At 49.6% G+C, this 14,893-nt stretch overlaps 1 protein-coding gene across 2 annotated transcripts in view; it reads left to right on the top strand.

Moving 5' to 3' along the window:
• TRIM16 (tripartite motif containing 16) overlaps positions 1-11,473 on the top strand; it is a 29,342-nt gene extending 17,869 nt beyond the window's left edge. The window contains exons 3-6 of one of the 2 annotated variants that reach the window (XM_045487442.1): positions 412-645; positions 3,799-3,964; positions 4,435-4,530; positions 7,116-11,473. In XM_045487442.1, the coding sequence (XP_045343398.1) occupies positions 412-645; positions 3,799-3,964; positions 4,435-4,530; positions 7,116-7,699 (1,080 nt within the window). In that variant the 3' untranslated portion in view covers positions 7,700-11,473. The remainder of the gene's footprint in view (positions 1-411; positions 646-3,798; positions 3,965-4,434; positions 4,531-7,115) is intronic. The other variant, XM_045487443.1, reaches the window with a different exon arrangement.
• The last annotated feature ends 3,420 nt before the right edge of the window (positions 11,474-14,893 follow it).

Genomic DNA, 14,893 nt, shown 5'->3' with positions numbered 1-14,893 from the left:
AATCACGACTTGACCTGAAGTCAGATACTTAACCGACTGAGACACCCAGGGGCCCCAAGGCTGCTTAAAAAAAATTTTTTTTTAAATGTTTATTCATTTTTGAGATAGAGAAAGAGAGCACGAGCAGGGAAGGGGCAGAGAGAGAGACACAGAATCTGAAGCAGGCTCCGGGCTCTGAGCGGTCAGCACAGAGCCTGACGCGGGGCTGGAACTCACCAACCGCGAGATCACGACCTGAGCCAAAGTCAGACGCTTAACCGACTGAGCCACCCAGGCGCCCCAAAGGCCGCCTTTTGTTATAGAAAATTGCTCCCCAGGTTGCGGGTTGCTCGGCTTTACGGGTCTGGGTGTGGAGCTTCGATAAAGTCGAAGCCTTGCTAACATCTTCTTCACCGCCCCCTCCCTCACCAGGTGTCAGTGTCGGAGGTGAAGGCGGTGGCCGAGGAGCAGTTTGGGGAGCTGCTTGCTGCCGTGAGGAAGGCCCAGACCGAGGTGATGCTCTTCTTGGAGGAGAAGGAGCAAGCCGCACTGAGCCAGGCCAGCGGCATCCGGACGCATCTGGAGCACAGGAGCACACAGATGGAGAGGAGGAGGCAGGAGCTGGAGAGCATTGCCTCCATCAGTAACACCGTCCTCTTCCTGGAGGTGCGGGCGGGGGCGGGGCCCGAGGCACCCATCCCTGGTGCCAGGGAGCACCCTCGCTCTGCTGGGTCTGTGCCAGATGTGGGGAATGCGGGACTAGAACTGCTCTTTTTAAAACTTACTTCTTTATTTTGAGAGGGAGAGAGGAGAGAGAGCAGGAGAGGCAGAGAGAGGGGGAGAGAGAGAATCCCAAGCAGGTTCCGTGCTGAAGGCGCGGAGCCTGACGCGGGGCTGGAGCTCCCGAAGCGCGAGATCGTGACCTGAGCCTAAAACAAGGGTCTGGTGCTCGACCGACCGAGACACCCGGGAGCCCCTAGAACCGCTCTTCGATAAAGGGGGTGCACGGGGCGCCGTGGGACCGGAGAGAAGTAGGTGTTAGCAGAGAACAGGAATACAGGAGCGGAAAGGAAGACTCCCCAGAGTGGGAGACTGGAACTGGGTCATGGAAGAGAAGTCATGTCCAAAGAGACAGAACGGTCTGTGCTCAGGCAGGGAGGTTTGAGAAACCACCACCGGGGCGCCTGGGTGGCTCAGTCGGTTGAGCGACCGACTTGGGCTCAGATCACGATCTCACGGTTTGTGGGTTCAGGCCCCGCGTCGGGCTCTGTGCCGACAGCTGGGAGCCTGAAGCCTGCCTCTGATTCTGTGTCTCCCTCGCTCTCTGCCCCTCCCCCGCTCATGCTCTGTCTCTCTCTCTCTCTCTGTCTCAGAAATAAATAAACATTAAAAAAAATTAAAAAGAAAGCACCACTGATGTGGGGAATTAGGTGCTTTCAAAGGAGGGGCCTGGGCTGCTGGGCACATGGTGATGGAAACGAGTCTCACGGGGCCACGCAGGCATCTGACTGCGAGAGAACTTTGTTCTTCTACGTGAAGTCACCAACACCACCAGTGGAGAATTTCAGATGAGAGAGGAGTGAGCTGGTACAAGTATGCCCGGCAGGGGTGAGGCTGGGGACCTCTTGCCTTTCAGAGAGGGGCTGCGTGTGCTGGTTGATTGAGGAAAGCCGGGCAGGCAGAGGAGGCGAGACTTTCATCACGGGGCCACGCAGTATTCGCTAAGCCACATGCCGTTAGGGCCAGACCTGAGGACATGTTATCTTGCAGGGACTGGGTGTAAATTCCATCCACCCAGATCTGTCACTAGATAGCCGGGCAGCGTATAACCAAGTCAGTTAACTTTTCTGGGTCTCAAATTCCTCATTTACCAGATAATCAGCTCAGAGTCAATAACTTTCGAGGCTCCTTCTAGTCTAATATCCCTAAAAATAACTGAAAAAAATTGTTTTATTTTTCTTCAGTAAACGCTATGGCCAATGTGGGGCTCGAACTCACCACCCCGAGATCAGGAGTCAAATGCTGTACCCACAGAGCCAGCCAGGGGCCCCCAAATAATTTTTCTTTAAAAATTTTTTAATGTTTATTTATTTTTGAGAGGGAGAGAGAGAGAGCATAAGAAGGGGAGGGACAGAGAGAGAGACACAGAATCCGAAGCAGGTTCCAGGCTCTGAGCTGTCAGCACAGAGCCGGATGCGGGGCTCGAACTCACGGACCGCGAGATCATGACCTGAGCCGAAGTCGGACGCTCAACCGACTGAGCCACCCAGGGGCCCCACTGATTGCACTTTTGAAAAAAATTCCCCTCTAGTTACGACAAATATAAATGTTTGTTGTGGGAAAAAAAAAGCTCTTGGAAACTATGAAAGGAAACAATCACCCAGGCTCCCACCACCCAAAGACAACCATAGTTAACCCTTTAATGAGAAAGAAAAGTAGGTAGAGGAAGACAAAAATACTAACAGAATGTCTTTGTCAGTTCCCTTGCTTTCCAATATCAAAACAAAGAAAATAGGAATGAATGTTTGGCTTCTCACGTCACGAGTTTCCCCAGAGAGGACATAATTTTTCTTTTTTCCTTCCTCCTTGTAGGACTTTAACTTAAAACCTTTAAGATGCATGAAATACATTTGCGTGTAAGTTATTTATGTAGAAAGGCAACTTCTTCTTCTCCAAATTGTGACCCGTTTGAAACGACAGCATGTGTTGAATAACCCCATTTTTGCCCCCACTGATTTAAAATACCACTTTTCTCATGTATGGTGCTAAACTCCACCTACAGTGTTAAAATGTGTAACTTGTAAAAAAAAAAATTTTTTTTAAGTTATTTATTTTGAGAGAGAGAGAGAGCACAAGCAGGGGAGGGGCAGAGAGAGGGAGAAACAGAATCCCAAGCAGGCTGCAGGCTGTCAGCACAGAGCCCGACGCGGGGCTCACACTCATGAACTGTGAGATCACGACCTGAGCTGAAGTCAGATGCTTAACTGACTGAGCCCCCCAGGCGCCCCTATTCTTTTTTTTTTTTAAAAGGTTTTATTTAAAAAAAAATTTTTTTTAACGTCTATTTATTTTTGAGACAGAGAGAGACAGAGCATGAACGGGGGAGGGTCAGAGAGAGGGAGACACAGAATGTGAAGCAGGCTCCAGGCTCTGAGCTGTCAGCACAGAGCCCGACGCGGGGTCGAACTCACAGACCGCGAGATCACGACCTGAGCCGAAGTCGGACGCTTAACCGACTGAGCCACCCAGGCGCCCCTGAAAGTTTTATTTTATTTTATTTTTTAATTTTTTTTCAACGTTTTTATTTATTTTTGGGACAGAGAGAGACAGAGCATGAACGGGGGAGGGGCAGAGAGAGAGGGAGACACAGAATCGCAAACAGGCTCCTGGCTCTGAGCCATCAGCCCAGAGCCCGACGCGGGGCTCGAACTCACGGACCGCGAGATCGTGACCTGGCTGAAGTCGGACGCTTAACCGACTGCGCCACCCAGGCGCCCCTGAAAGTTTTATTTTTAAGTAACCTCCACACCCCGCATAGGGCTCTAAACCTACAACCCCGAGACCAAGAGTCTCATGCTCCACCAAGAGAGCCAGCCAGGCGCCCCGGTGTCTCTTGATTTTTAAAAGCCCACGTCCCCGGTTTAAAAAAGAAACACCTTCTGTGTTGTTAGGTCCTGAGCTAGATATGTTACATAGACTTGCTCTCTGAAGGGCACCTTACCATCAACCCATTTTACAGATGCAGCCAGTGGTGTAATGAGAGCAGTGTCAGAAATGCAGAGATCAAGGCACGTTCTGCCATGTTTTCTTCACCTGCAGGAGTACTGCAAGTTTAAGAACACTGAGGACGGTGCCTTCCCGAGTGTTTACATAGGACTCAAGGATAAGCTCTCGGGCGTCCGCAAGGTCATCACAGACTCCACCGTTCACTTAATCCAGTTGCTACAGAACTACAAGGTCCAGCTCCAGGATTTCTGCAAGGAAGGTGAGAAGCTGTCCGGGCCGTGGGCTGTGGTATGAGTGTTTCTCAGAGTGGTTGGTGGGGAAGGTGAGGGACAGCCAGGGGAGAGCGGGGGAAATCAGGGGGAATGTCTCATTTTCAAAGCCGTCCTTTGGCCGGGCCACGTCGCTAATGGACGCTTACTTTGATGATTTTATTTTGTGATCGAGGCCCAGAGACGTCGAGTTAGTTACATCGTGCAGTTGGCTTGCGTGTCTGAGGTTGTGAATGCCTGTACTTTTAAGTGGAATCCAAGCCAGTCTGGGATCTTTCCCCAGCGTATTATGCTTCAGCCATGAGAGGAATGTGGCCCATTGGGCAGAGCTCTCTCTGACAGGACTGGAGTCCAGTCCTTCCCCCAGGGAGCCCGGGGAAGAGTGCCTGGGAAGTCCTGCTTCTTAGGTTCTCCTGACCACCTGGACAGGTGTGCATTCGTAACCCTCTGATTTTTCTAGAGGAATATGATATCAGAACTCAAGTGTCTGCTGTGGTCCAGCGCAAGTACTGGACCTCAAAACCTGAGCCCAGCACCCGGCACCAGTTCCTGCAGTGTAAGTTGTGAACAGCTTCCTCTTCCCCGCTCGTCGACGTCAGCGTAATGCTCTGGTGAAGCACGAACCCCATCTGTCTCTTTTGTTCTTCTAAAAATTTTTAAAGAATTTTTTAATGTTTATCTTTGAGAGAGAGAGCGAGAGCACGCACACAAGGTGGGGAGGGGCAGAGAGCGAGGGAGACACAGCTTCCGAAGCAGGCGCCAGGCTCCGAGCTGTCGGCACAGAGCCCGACGCGGGGCTCGAACCCACGAACCATGAGGCCGTGACCTGAGCCGAAGTCAGACGCTTAGCCGACGGAGCCCCCCAGGCGCCCCAAGAGCACCATCTCTCATTAAGTTTCAGGTTCTCGCAACCCCAGGTGTATCCCTAAATGGGACATATAAACAATTTAATGAAAAAGTTATTTTTTTACTTTTCACAATTTGAGGCAATTTCAAATTTACAAAAACGTTGCAAAAATAGGACAAAGAATTCCCGTCGACCTCTCATCCAGCTTCTCCAAACGTTAACGCTTTGTATAATTACAGCGCGTTGACCGAAACCAGGAAGCGGACATTGGCACACTGCTTGCTATAAGCTCATCTACAGAATTTATTCAAGTGTTTCACCAAGTGCTCCAACCAGTGTCCTTTTTCTGGCCCATAGTCTGATCCAGGATCACAAATGTTTCCATGCCTCCTTAGTCTCCCCCAGTCTGGGTCCAGTCCCTTAGCTTTTCTTTGTCTTTCATGACCTTGGCACTTTTGAAGATCCTGGTTAGTTACCAAATGACTCCCTTTTTTTAAAAAAAAAAGTTTATTTATTTTTGAGAGAGAGATAGAGAACCAGAGCTAGTGCAAGCCGGGGAGGGGCAGAGAAAGAGAGGTAGAGAGAGAGAGAGAGAGAGAGAGAGAATCCCAAGCAGGGTCCAAGCTGTCAGCGCAGAGCCTGACGTGGGGCTCCATCCCCCAAAACCATGAGATCATGATCTGAGTGGAAATCAGGAGTCAGGTGCTTAACCGACTGAACCACCCAGGCATCCCTGGAATTTAAATAGGCTTGAATATGCTAATTCACTTGGAAAATATAAGAGCCCAAGATAGAGTCCCATGTGACATGTGGAGTTTATAGACTAGAAGGAAGACAGGCACGAAACAAACACACAAATAAATGGATTATACACATTTTGTTGAGCACCATGAAGTTCAAACGGCCAGAGTGCTCCGAGAGAAAGTGATGGGGAGTCATCTGCCCCAGATTATGGTCACAGAGGGCCTCTTTGAGGACATGCACCGTTAGCTACCATTTGAAAGGATCGGTAGGAATGACCTAGGCTCAGGGTCGGCGATGATCATGTCTCGGATGGAAATGGTCTGTGCTAAAGGGCTCAGTGTTGCGTGCTTCTGAGGTCAGGGTGGCTGGAGTGTGGCAGTCAAGGGGCAGAGGGCGGGAGATGCGGCTGGAGACACGGGCCAGGGCCAGTCATGCGTGGCTGTGCAGCCGGGGGTGAGGGGGTCACTGCTTTATTCTGTGGGCAGAGGGCCCCATCAAAGGTCTTTAAGCTGGGGTGACATGATTTACCTTAGCCTGTACCCTGAAACATACCCTGTGGCTCTGTTGTGGAGAAGGGCCGGAAGGGGGTCAGGGCCGAGGGGCCAGCAAAGAGCCTGTTCTGGACAGATCGGGGGTGAAGCAGCGGGCTGGACAGAAGTGGGATCTACAGGGCTTGACGCTGCCTGTGGGTGGGGGCGGGTGGAGAGGAGGGAGGAGCCAGGTGGGGGGTGAGGATGGGGGCAGAGACATTTCAAAAATAACTTGAGCGTGACTTGAGCAACTGGGTGTCTGGAGGTGCCATTATTATCTTTATTCTCCGGGGTTGGCGAGAGGATGTGTTTGTTTGAGGGAATGTCTGAGCAATCACCAGGCTAAATATTGGTCAATTAAAAAAAAAAAAAATGAAAAGGGGCACCCGGGTGGCTCAGTGGGTTAAGCATCTGACGCTTGATTTTGGCCCAGGTCATGATCTCACGGTTCGTGGGCTCGAACCCCACGTCAGGCTCTGTGCTGACAGCGCGGGGCCTGGTTGGGCTTCTGTCTCCCTCACTCTCTGCCCCTCCCCAGCTCGCTCTCTCTCTCTCAAAATAAATAAATGCACATCTAAAAATAAATAAAGAAATAAATACATAACGAAAGAATCGCGTGTGGGTGGGCGAGTGCGTATTTCCACCAGCCCTGGCCCACACCGAGAAGAAGAGTGTCTGGCCTTCGATACATATTTGTTGGATGAATGAATGAATGAATGAATGGGCGAGACAGTGAATGAATCCGTGGATTTTGTGTCTTGATTCAGCTCAGCAAATAATACAGCAAATGCCTGGCGATTTGAACTTCAGACAGGAAGGAAGTGGAGTGATTTGAGTTCTTTCTGTTTTGGTTTTCGCCCACCTCTTTCCCGGGGGTGGGAGGGGGAGCGGGGGGCTGGACAGTCGCCCCAGTAAACAGAGAGGCAGAGAGAGGTGTTTTCTCTTGCTTGGGAGGCTGGCTGGGTTTGAAGCGTTCCGTCCGAATCCGCCGTCAGTTCCTGCCCTTCTGTACCTCCCCAGATGCATGTGACATCTCGTTTGACCCGGACACGGCCCACAGGTATCTCCGGCTGCAGGAGGACAATCGCAAGGTCACCAACACCACGCCCTGGGAGCATCCCTACCCGGACCTCCCCAGCAGGTTTGTGCACTGGCGGCAGGTGCTGTCGCAGCAGAGCCTGTACCTGCACAGGTACTATTTTGAGGTAGAGACCTCCGGGGCGGGCACCTACGTTGGCCTCACCTGCAGAGGCATCGACCGGAAGGGGGATGAGCGCAACGGTTGCATCTCTGGGAACGACTTCTCCTGGAGCCTCCACTGGAATGGGAAGGAGTTCACAGCCTGGCACAGTGACACGGAGACCCCGCTCAAAGCCAGACCTTTCCGGAGGCTGGGGATCTACGTCGACTTTCCGGGAGGGATCCTGTCCTTCTACGGCGTGGAGTCTGACGCCATGACTCTGGTTCACAAGTTTGAGTGCAAGTTTTCGGAGCCGGTCTACCCTGCCTTCTGGCTTTCCAAGAAGGAAAACGCCATCCGGATCATGGATCTGGGAGAGGAGCCCGAGAAGCCAATGCCAACTTCAGTGCAGGCTGCTCCCTAGACTCCAGCCTCCGTCCCTCAGACTCTTACTGACCACAAAAGACGGGACAGCGGCTTGCGTCTTAAGGGTGGCCCGGGGATGGAAATCTCCACCACAAGAGAAAGGTCTCTGGCTTCTCCCTCCTGCTCCCTGCTGTGCTGTTCTCCCTGTTTGCAGTAATCCCTAAGCACCTGCCTCCTCTCTCTCACCTTCTAGTGATAGTCTCCTGTCTGCTCAGGTGCCTAGATTCAGTAGCCGGGAACCTTCAGAGTGATCCCAAAAGATTGCAGAGTAATCAGAATAGATCGCAAGCTCTGTGCTGCACGTCTGGGTGCCGTGAGGCCGTCATGAACGCACTTAACCTTCACAGCAGCTCATATCCTCCTCTTTTGCAGATGGGGAAACTGTGGTTCGGGCGGGGGTGGGGGGGTGGTGGTCAGTTAACTTGCTCAAAGTCATTGTGATCACATGGTGAACAAGTGGCAGAGCCGGGACTCAAACCTGGGCAGGTCGGTGCTGAGATTTTAACCAGTCCCCCACGCTGCCCTCCTCATTAGATCATGGGTATCGTGGGTAAGGGAATAAGCCACATGATGAACTCCACGGCATGGACCCCGAGTGTCTCGAACCTTCAGTGTCTTAGCATCCACTCCGTCTGGCTGGGCCACTCAGCTGCGTAGTGGCAGTGACCTCACTACCTCACACAGCAGCTCATCGTAGTTTTGGATAGTGAAGATTAGAAGAAATGTCTTTAAAAAGTTTTTTTTGATGTTTATTTATTTTTGAGAGAGAGAGGGAGAGCGCAAGTGGGGGAGGGGCAGAGAGAGAGAGAGAGGGAGACACAGAATCCGAAGCAGCTCCAGGCTCTGAGCCATCAGCACAGAGCCCGATGCGGGGCGGGGCTTGAACTCATGAACTTCGAGATCATAACCTGAGCCCAAGTCAGACGCTTAACCGACTGAGCCATCCAGGTGCTCCCAGAAGAAATGTTTTAATAAAGTCCAAGTCCTAGTCCCTGTGACCTCCGAGGAGGGGTCTCCCCTTGACTATGTGGACTTGTCTGATTTCTCATTCAGAGGACAGACCTTCAACTGTATGAAGGCAGTTCTCACGCACGTCCTCCAAGGAAGTTTGTTTTCACCCTATGTTTCCCACTTTTCCTTCATAACTTCTGGGTCTTTTCCTATGACCTGTGTCAAGGCAAGTTATCGTCCTCTTTGACAGTCTGATGGTCCCTTGACTTGTTTCCAGAGACCCCGTCCTATGTTTGTATCCAAGGATCTATACAGTGGAGGATTAGAATTTTCGAGAATTTTCGGAATTTTGTAACATTGGAATTTATTGAGTTCATTTTTTATTTGAATTTAAAATATTGTTGCATCGTTGCTGCTTCCAGAGATACCTTTGATTCACGATTCTGCGTCCCATAGGCTGGCACTCCTTCCGAGCCTAGTGTCACCCATGGAACTGGTGAACTTTTCTTCTGAAGTGTTAATCTTGTGGATCCATATTGATTAGGGTAAGGCTAAAATACGGAATCTCGCAGCCCCTGGTCAATACCTTTTGGGTGTAGTTATTCAATAAGTTATGTTTTGGGAGAACTGTATACAGCTGTAGCCAACTTTTAAAGCCCTCTTTTAGTCCTTTGTCCACCAGACACCCGGAAGGACTTTCCCAGTGGCACAAATCAAGACATGTCCGCATTTCCTTGCTCACCTGCCTCACAATGCTCTCGAAAGAGAAAACGAGATCAGCCTGGCCAGTTTTTACCGAACCACTGAGGTTTGTTGGTATTGGCTGCTTTATTTTCTAAATGCTCACCGACTCCTTCATTAAACCACTTTAGGATTCTGCCGTGAGTTCACATCCAAGTGGGTGAGTGTGTTCTTTCCAGAATCTACCTTATTTTTCTCTTTAGAAATTAAGACATTTTTACGTGTCCCCATCCTCTACACTTTTCTTAATGTCTTGAAGGTTACCGCCTGGCTTTTGGTCACATCGGTAAACTGGGTCAGGGTCATGAGATGTAATTTGTTTAAGTCAGAATGCTTGAGCTCTTATAAAGGAACCCTTTGTGACTCGAACTTCATTTCCCAGCCAGCTCTCTTTGTCCGTTCAGTTTCAGTGTCAACACCTCCCTTCTTGATATGAAAGATCAAAACAGGGGCATCTGGGTGGCTCCCGTCAGTTGAGCGTCTGACTCTTGATTTTGGCTCAGGCCATGATCTCAGGGTTGTGAGATCAAGCCCTGCTTCTGGCTCCTCGCTGGGTGTGGAAACTGCTTAAGTGTTCTCTCTTTCCTTCTCCTTCTGCCCTTCCTCTGCTCCCCCCCCCCCCCCCCCGCCACCGCCACCAAAAAAAAAGATCAAAGCAAAACTGAGTGTTAGAAATACCTACTTTCTTTCTGTCATTGCCTCAACTGATGGGTATATCTTTTTTCTTACTCTTGGTCCCCAAACTGAAATTGCCTAAAACAAACAAATTAAAAAAACAAAAACAAAAACAAAAGCAGGGCCTATTTTATATTCCGTCATTTCCCCAAAGCCGTGTGAGTGTGGGGCACTCTTCCGTATTTACCTACATTTATTTCCTCTTCCATTGTGTAGACGCACTTGGAAACACAATCTGAACTCATCAGGAGCTCCTTTTGGTGCGTGATTGTTTTGTTCCATTACTAAACCGTTTTTGTGAGCGTAGGGTCAGAATGCAATTTTAGCCTCTACGTAATTTATTCTTGTCTCAACTTTTTGAGGTTCAAGTGCCCATGGCATTCTTTTCCAGGAACGTTATGGAATCTGAGTCGATTCCCACATCCTCCCAAGATCCATGATGAAATGATAAGATACAAATTTGGGCCCATTCGTGGAACCCTTCTTTCTTTAACATGGTCAGCATGTTTTTGGAATGACCGTCCTCAAATCAAATTGATTCAACATATATGTCGAAATATATGTTATATATTTATAACATGCAAGCTGCTGGGCTGGGCACTAAGATATAGCGACCCAGAAGATAAGCAGCTGTACCCTTGGATCACAGAAGTTGATTTAACATTGAAGTGAACGGGCACCTGGTTAAGCCTCCAACGCTTGGTTTCAGCTCAGGTCATGATCTCACGGTTTTGTGAGTTCGAGCCCCACGTCAGGCTCTGCACTGACAGCTCTGTCTCCCTCTCTGTCTCCCTCTCTCTCTGCCCCCTCCCTACTCGCCCTGTCTCTGTCTCTCACAAAATAAAGAAATAAACTTAAAAAAAAATTGAAAAGTGAAAAGTGAATCTGAAGAGCTGAACAGCAATCCACGATTCAAGACAATAAGAGATGAGGCAGTATTTCCTCCCTCATTTCCTTACCTGATATACTGCTTCTAATGTGATGTTTTCTCAGGCCATCTTGAGTTTTGAATTGTGTTGTTGACTGACCATCTATCGGATTGCTCCCCGTCTCTACAACCAACTGTCCCCATTTCGGGGGTCACCACTCCAGCCCCATTAGCCAAAGACAGAAGTGGAAGAAATAGTAGCCTGCACATTTCGTGCTTCTCCTAGGTCCATCCGATTTGAGCAGGACTCCCCTCCCTCCACACCCACGATGCGTCACAGTGGTGGTGGGGCAGGAGGGTCACCATATCCTGTGTAGCTGATATCCACATGCAGGGGACACCGTGTATGGCTCAGGTAGAATGACCGGCCAGCCAGTCTGTGCTGGGACATGCTTAGTCTTTATCTTTATTTCTGGTTTGTCTGTGGTCTTGCTGAGAAAACCCACGGTCTCCCTGAAGGGAGGCCACCAGGTTCTGGAAAAGAAGAGGGCAGACAGGTAATCCAACAAGGACTCAGGGTCAGCATAGCAGTGATCAGGCATTTGAGGTTAAAAATCTTTTCCCCTAAATTAATTAATGTTGTGACTCTGTTTCCTTGGGGAAAAAAGTGTTTATAAAAAAATAATTTTCAAAAGACCCTACTAAAGCTGCTACAGTCAGACTGTAGTGAACCCCTTAACCTATCTCAGGTGCTTTGAGTTATAGCAACTCCGTGTTCTCGGCCTCTTTAAATTATAATGCGCTTGCCAGAAGTTTCCATAAAAACCCTTGTCATCCTTTCTCCCATTCCAGCCATACCTTCAAGGCCCTCCTCTCTGTGTTTTGCCCCATCTTTCATTCAGTCAGTTTCAAGCTTGATTTTGAAGTTAAATTTTATTTTCCCACAGCATGCTCCAGTATTTAGGCAGTGATATTTAAAAAAAAAATTTTTTTTAATGTTTATTATTTTTGAGAGAGAGACAGAGAGCAAGCAGGGAGGGCAGAGAGAGAGGGAGACACAGAATCTGAAGCAGGCTCCAGGCTCTGAGCTGTCAGCACAGAGCCCGACATGGGGCTTGAACTCACGGACCGTGAGATCATGACCTGAGCCATTACTGAGAGCCGGACACCTAACTGACTGAGCCACCCAGACTCCCCTCAAGTACTATCTTTGAATACCATTTCTTATTTAATCTTTGCAGCCCTGTGAGATAGATAATATTTCCCCTATTTTATGGAATGAAGAGGAAAACACGGGTGGCTCAGAGAGGCCATGTAACTTGGTCAAGGACACACAGTAATAACTTTGGAAAGAATTGAGGATTTGTGTTTACTTTTACCCTTTTAAAAAATTTATTTATTGGGGCGCCTGGGTGGCGCAGTCGGTTAAGCGTCTGACTTCAGCCAGGTCACGATCTCGCGGTCTGTGAGTTCGAGCCCCGCGTCGGGCTCTGGGCTGATGGCTCAGAGCCTGGAGCCTGTTTCCGATTCTGTGTCTCCCTCTCTCTCTGCCCCTCCCCCGTTCATGCTCTGTCTCTCTCTGTCCCAAAAATAAATAAACGTTGAAAAAAATTAAAAAAAAAAAAATTTATTTATTTATTATTATTTTTTAATGTTTATTCATTTCTGAGACAGTGAGAGACAGAGCATGCGCAGGGCAGGGGCAGAGAGAGAGGGGGACACAAAATCCAAAGCAGGCTCCAGGCTCTGAGCTGTCAGCACAGAGCCCCACGCGGGGCTCGAACTCACAGACCGCGAGATCAAGAGTCACGTGTTCCACTGACTGAGCCAGGCAGGAGACCCTGTGTTTACTTTTAAAACAAAGTTATGTTCACAGATTTTGAATTCTTTTTTTTTAAATTTTTTTATTTTACATTTATTTATTTTTGAGAGACAGACAGAACACAAGTGGGGGAGGGGCAGAGAGAGAAGGAGACACAGAATCCGAAGCAGGCTCCAGGCCCCAAGCTGTCAGCACAGAGCCCGACGCGGGGCTGGAACTCACGAACAGTGGTGAGATCATGACCTGAGCCGAAGTCCGACGCTTAACCGACTGAGCCACCCAGGCGCCCCACAGATTTTGAATTCTTAAAGTATGGTTTCCCCACCAGCAGCATCGGTACCATCCGGGAACTTACTGGAAATGCAAATTCTCAGGCTCCCAGCCTGGATTTAGAAATCAGAAACTCTGGGGGCCGGGCCTAGCAATCGGCTTTAATAAGACCTGTAGGGGATTCTGAAGCATATGTATGTTTGAGGACCACTGGTTTACCTCCATCTCTTCTCCCTCACCTGCCCCGCTCTCCAAATACCAATAGCGAGTGCCTACTCATTTTAGTACAAGCAGGAAGACATTTTTGGCCACCCCAGGCGAACCCTGTCTCCTTGGGAATTCAGCTATTTCGGCTAAGTTTAGAACTTTCTGTGCTGTCTGGGTTCTCCCCCTTCGGGATAATAAAACATGTCTAGTCAATGTCCTTGTTTTCCACCTGCTTTTTTTCGAAGTCAAAGGGCAAACGGGCAACCTGGAAATTCACTGACTTCTCAGGAACAAAGACTTTTCTCTTTTAACTTTGTAACATCACATGATGGGGGGGGGGGGTTGGTGATAAAAGGTGGCAGCTTTCCCACTTTCTCTGATCATAACAATACTTGTATAGGTCTTCATACATCATAAAGTGCCCTTCAAGTAATACATTCATTTGACCCCGACACTCACCTGTGAGCTAGGTAGAGGTATGATCATTTAATAGAAGGGGAGCAGGTCATGTGAATTGCCCAGGGGCATGTAGCCGGCCGTAGCACAGCCTGGGGTGTGGGGTTTCATCCCACACCCTTCTACTCGGTACTGGTACTGAGTCCTTTCCTGGCTTCCCCCTGGCTGAGCTCCACAGGTGGCTGTGGGGGGCAGGAACCAGCAGAGACTCAGGTTCAATGTTAGGGCAGCAGAACTGGCCCCTCCTGGGGTTCTTCAAACCGTGAGAGAGGGTGGGAAAAGGAAGTAGAGTTTGGGGGTGCCGTGGGGAAAAGGGTCGAATCCGAATCTTTTTAAAAAAATGTTTATTGGGGCGCCTGGGTGGCGCAGTCGGTTAAGCGTCTGACTTCAGCCAGGTCACGATCTCACGGTCCGTGAGTTCGAGCCCCGCGTCAGGCTCTGGGCTGATGGCTCATGATGGCTCAGAGCCTGGAGCCTGTTTCCGATTCTGTGTCTCCCTCTCTCTCTCTCTGACCCTCCCCCGTTCATGCTCTGTCTCTCTCTGTCCCAAAAATAAATAAACGTTGAAAAAAAAAATTAAAAAAAAATGTTTATTTGTTTATTTTTGAAAGAGAGACAGCTCGCAAGCAGGGGAGGGAGGGGCAGAGAGAGAAGGAAAGAGAGAGGCTCCGTGCTGTCAGCACAGACCCCAACACGGGGCTCGATCCCATGAACCTGAGATCACGACCCGAGCCCAAACCAAGAGTCAGATGTTCAACCGACTGAGCCACCCAGGCGCCCCTGGTTTACTCAGAATCTTGAACGAAACAGAGTAACACAGGGCAGAAAGGACAGCCGGGGGACTGGCATGAATCCTGCAGGCTGCTGGTAGCCTGGGTATTTGAGAAACCTCCAGGTTTACTTCTCAGCTCCAAAGCCTTTCTTTGAGAAATGTTTTCCTCTCCTGGGTCTTACCTCCCATGACACCTACTTGCCTGCCTCTTTGGCTACCACTGGCGCCAATTCCCCACCATCGGCTTCTCCCATCCGGCCACCTTGTCCTGCCCTCCACCACGGCCACTTTCTCAACTCTAACAACCAGATCCCAAATGGCTTAACCTCCCTGCGTGAGCCAGGTAAGATGCTATGTGTGCGAGAGTGCGTGTGTGCGTGCGTGCGTGCGCGCGCGCGTGTGTGTGTGTGTGTGTGTGTGTGTGTGTGTG

The sequence above is a fragment of the Leopardus geoffroyi genome, chromosome E1 (genome assembly GCF_018350155.1).
Source record: "Leopardus geoffroyi isolate Oge1 chromosome E1, O.geoffroyi_Oge1_pat1.0, whole genome shotgun sequence".
Classification (NCBI taxonomy): Eukaryota; Metazoa; Chordata; class Mammalia; order Carnivora; family Felidae; genus Leopardus; species Leopardus geoffroyi.
Note: the sequence above shows the minus strand (reverse complement) of the source record. Positions and strands in the feature narration are given on the sequence as shown.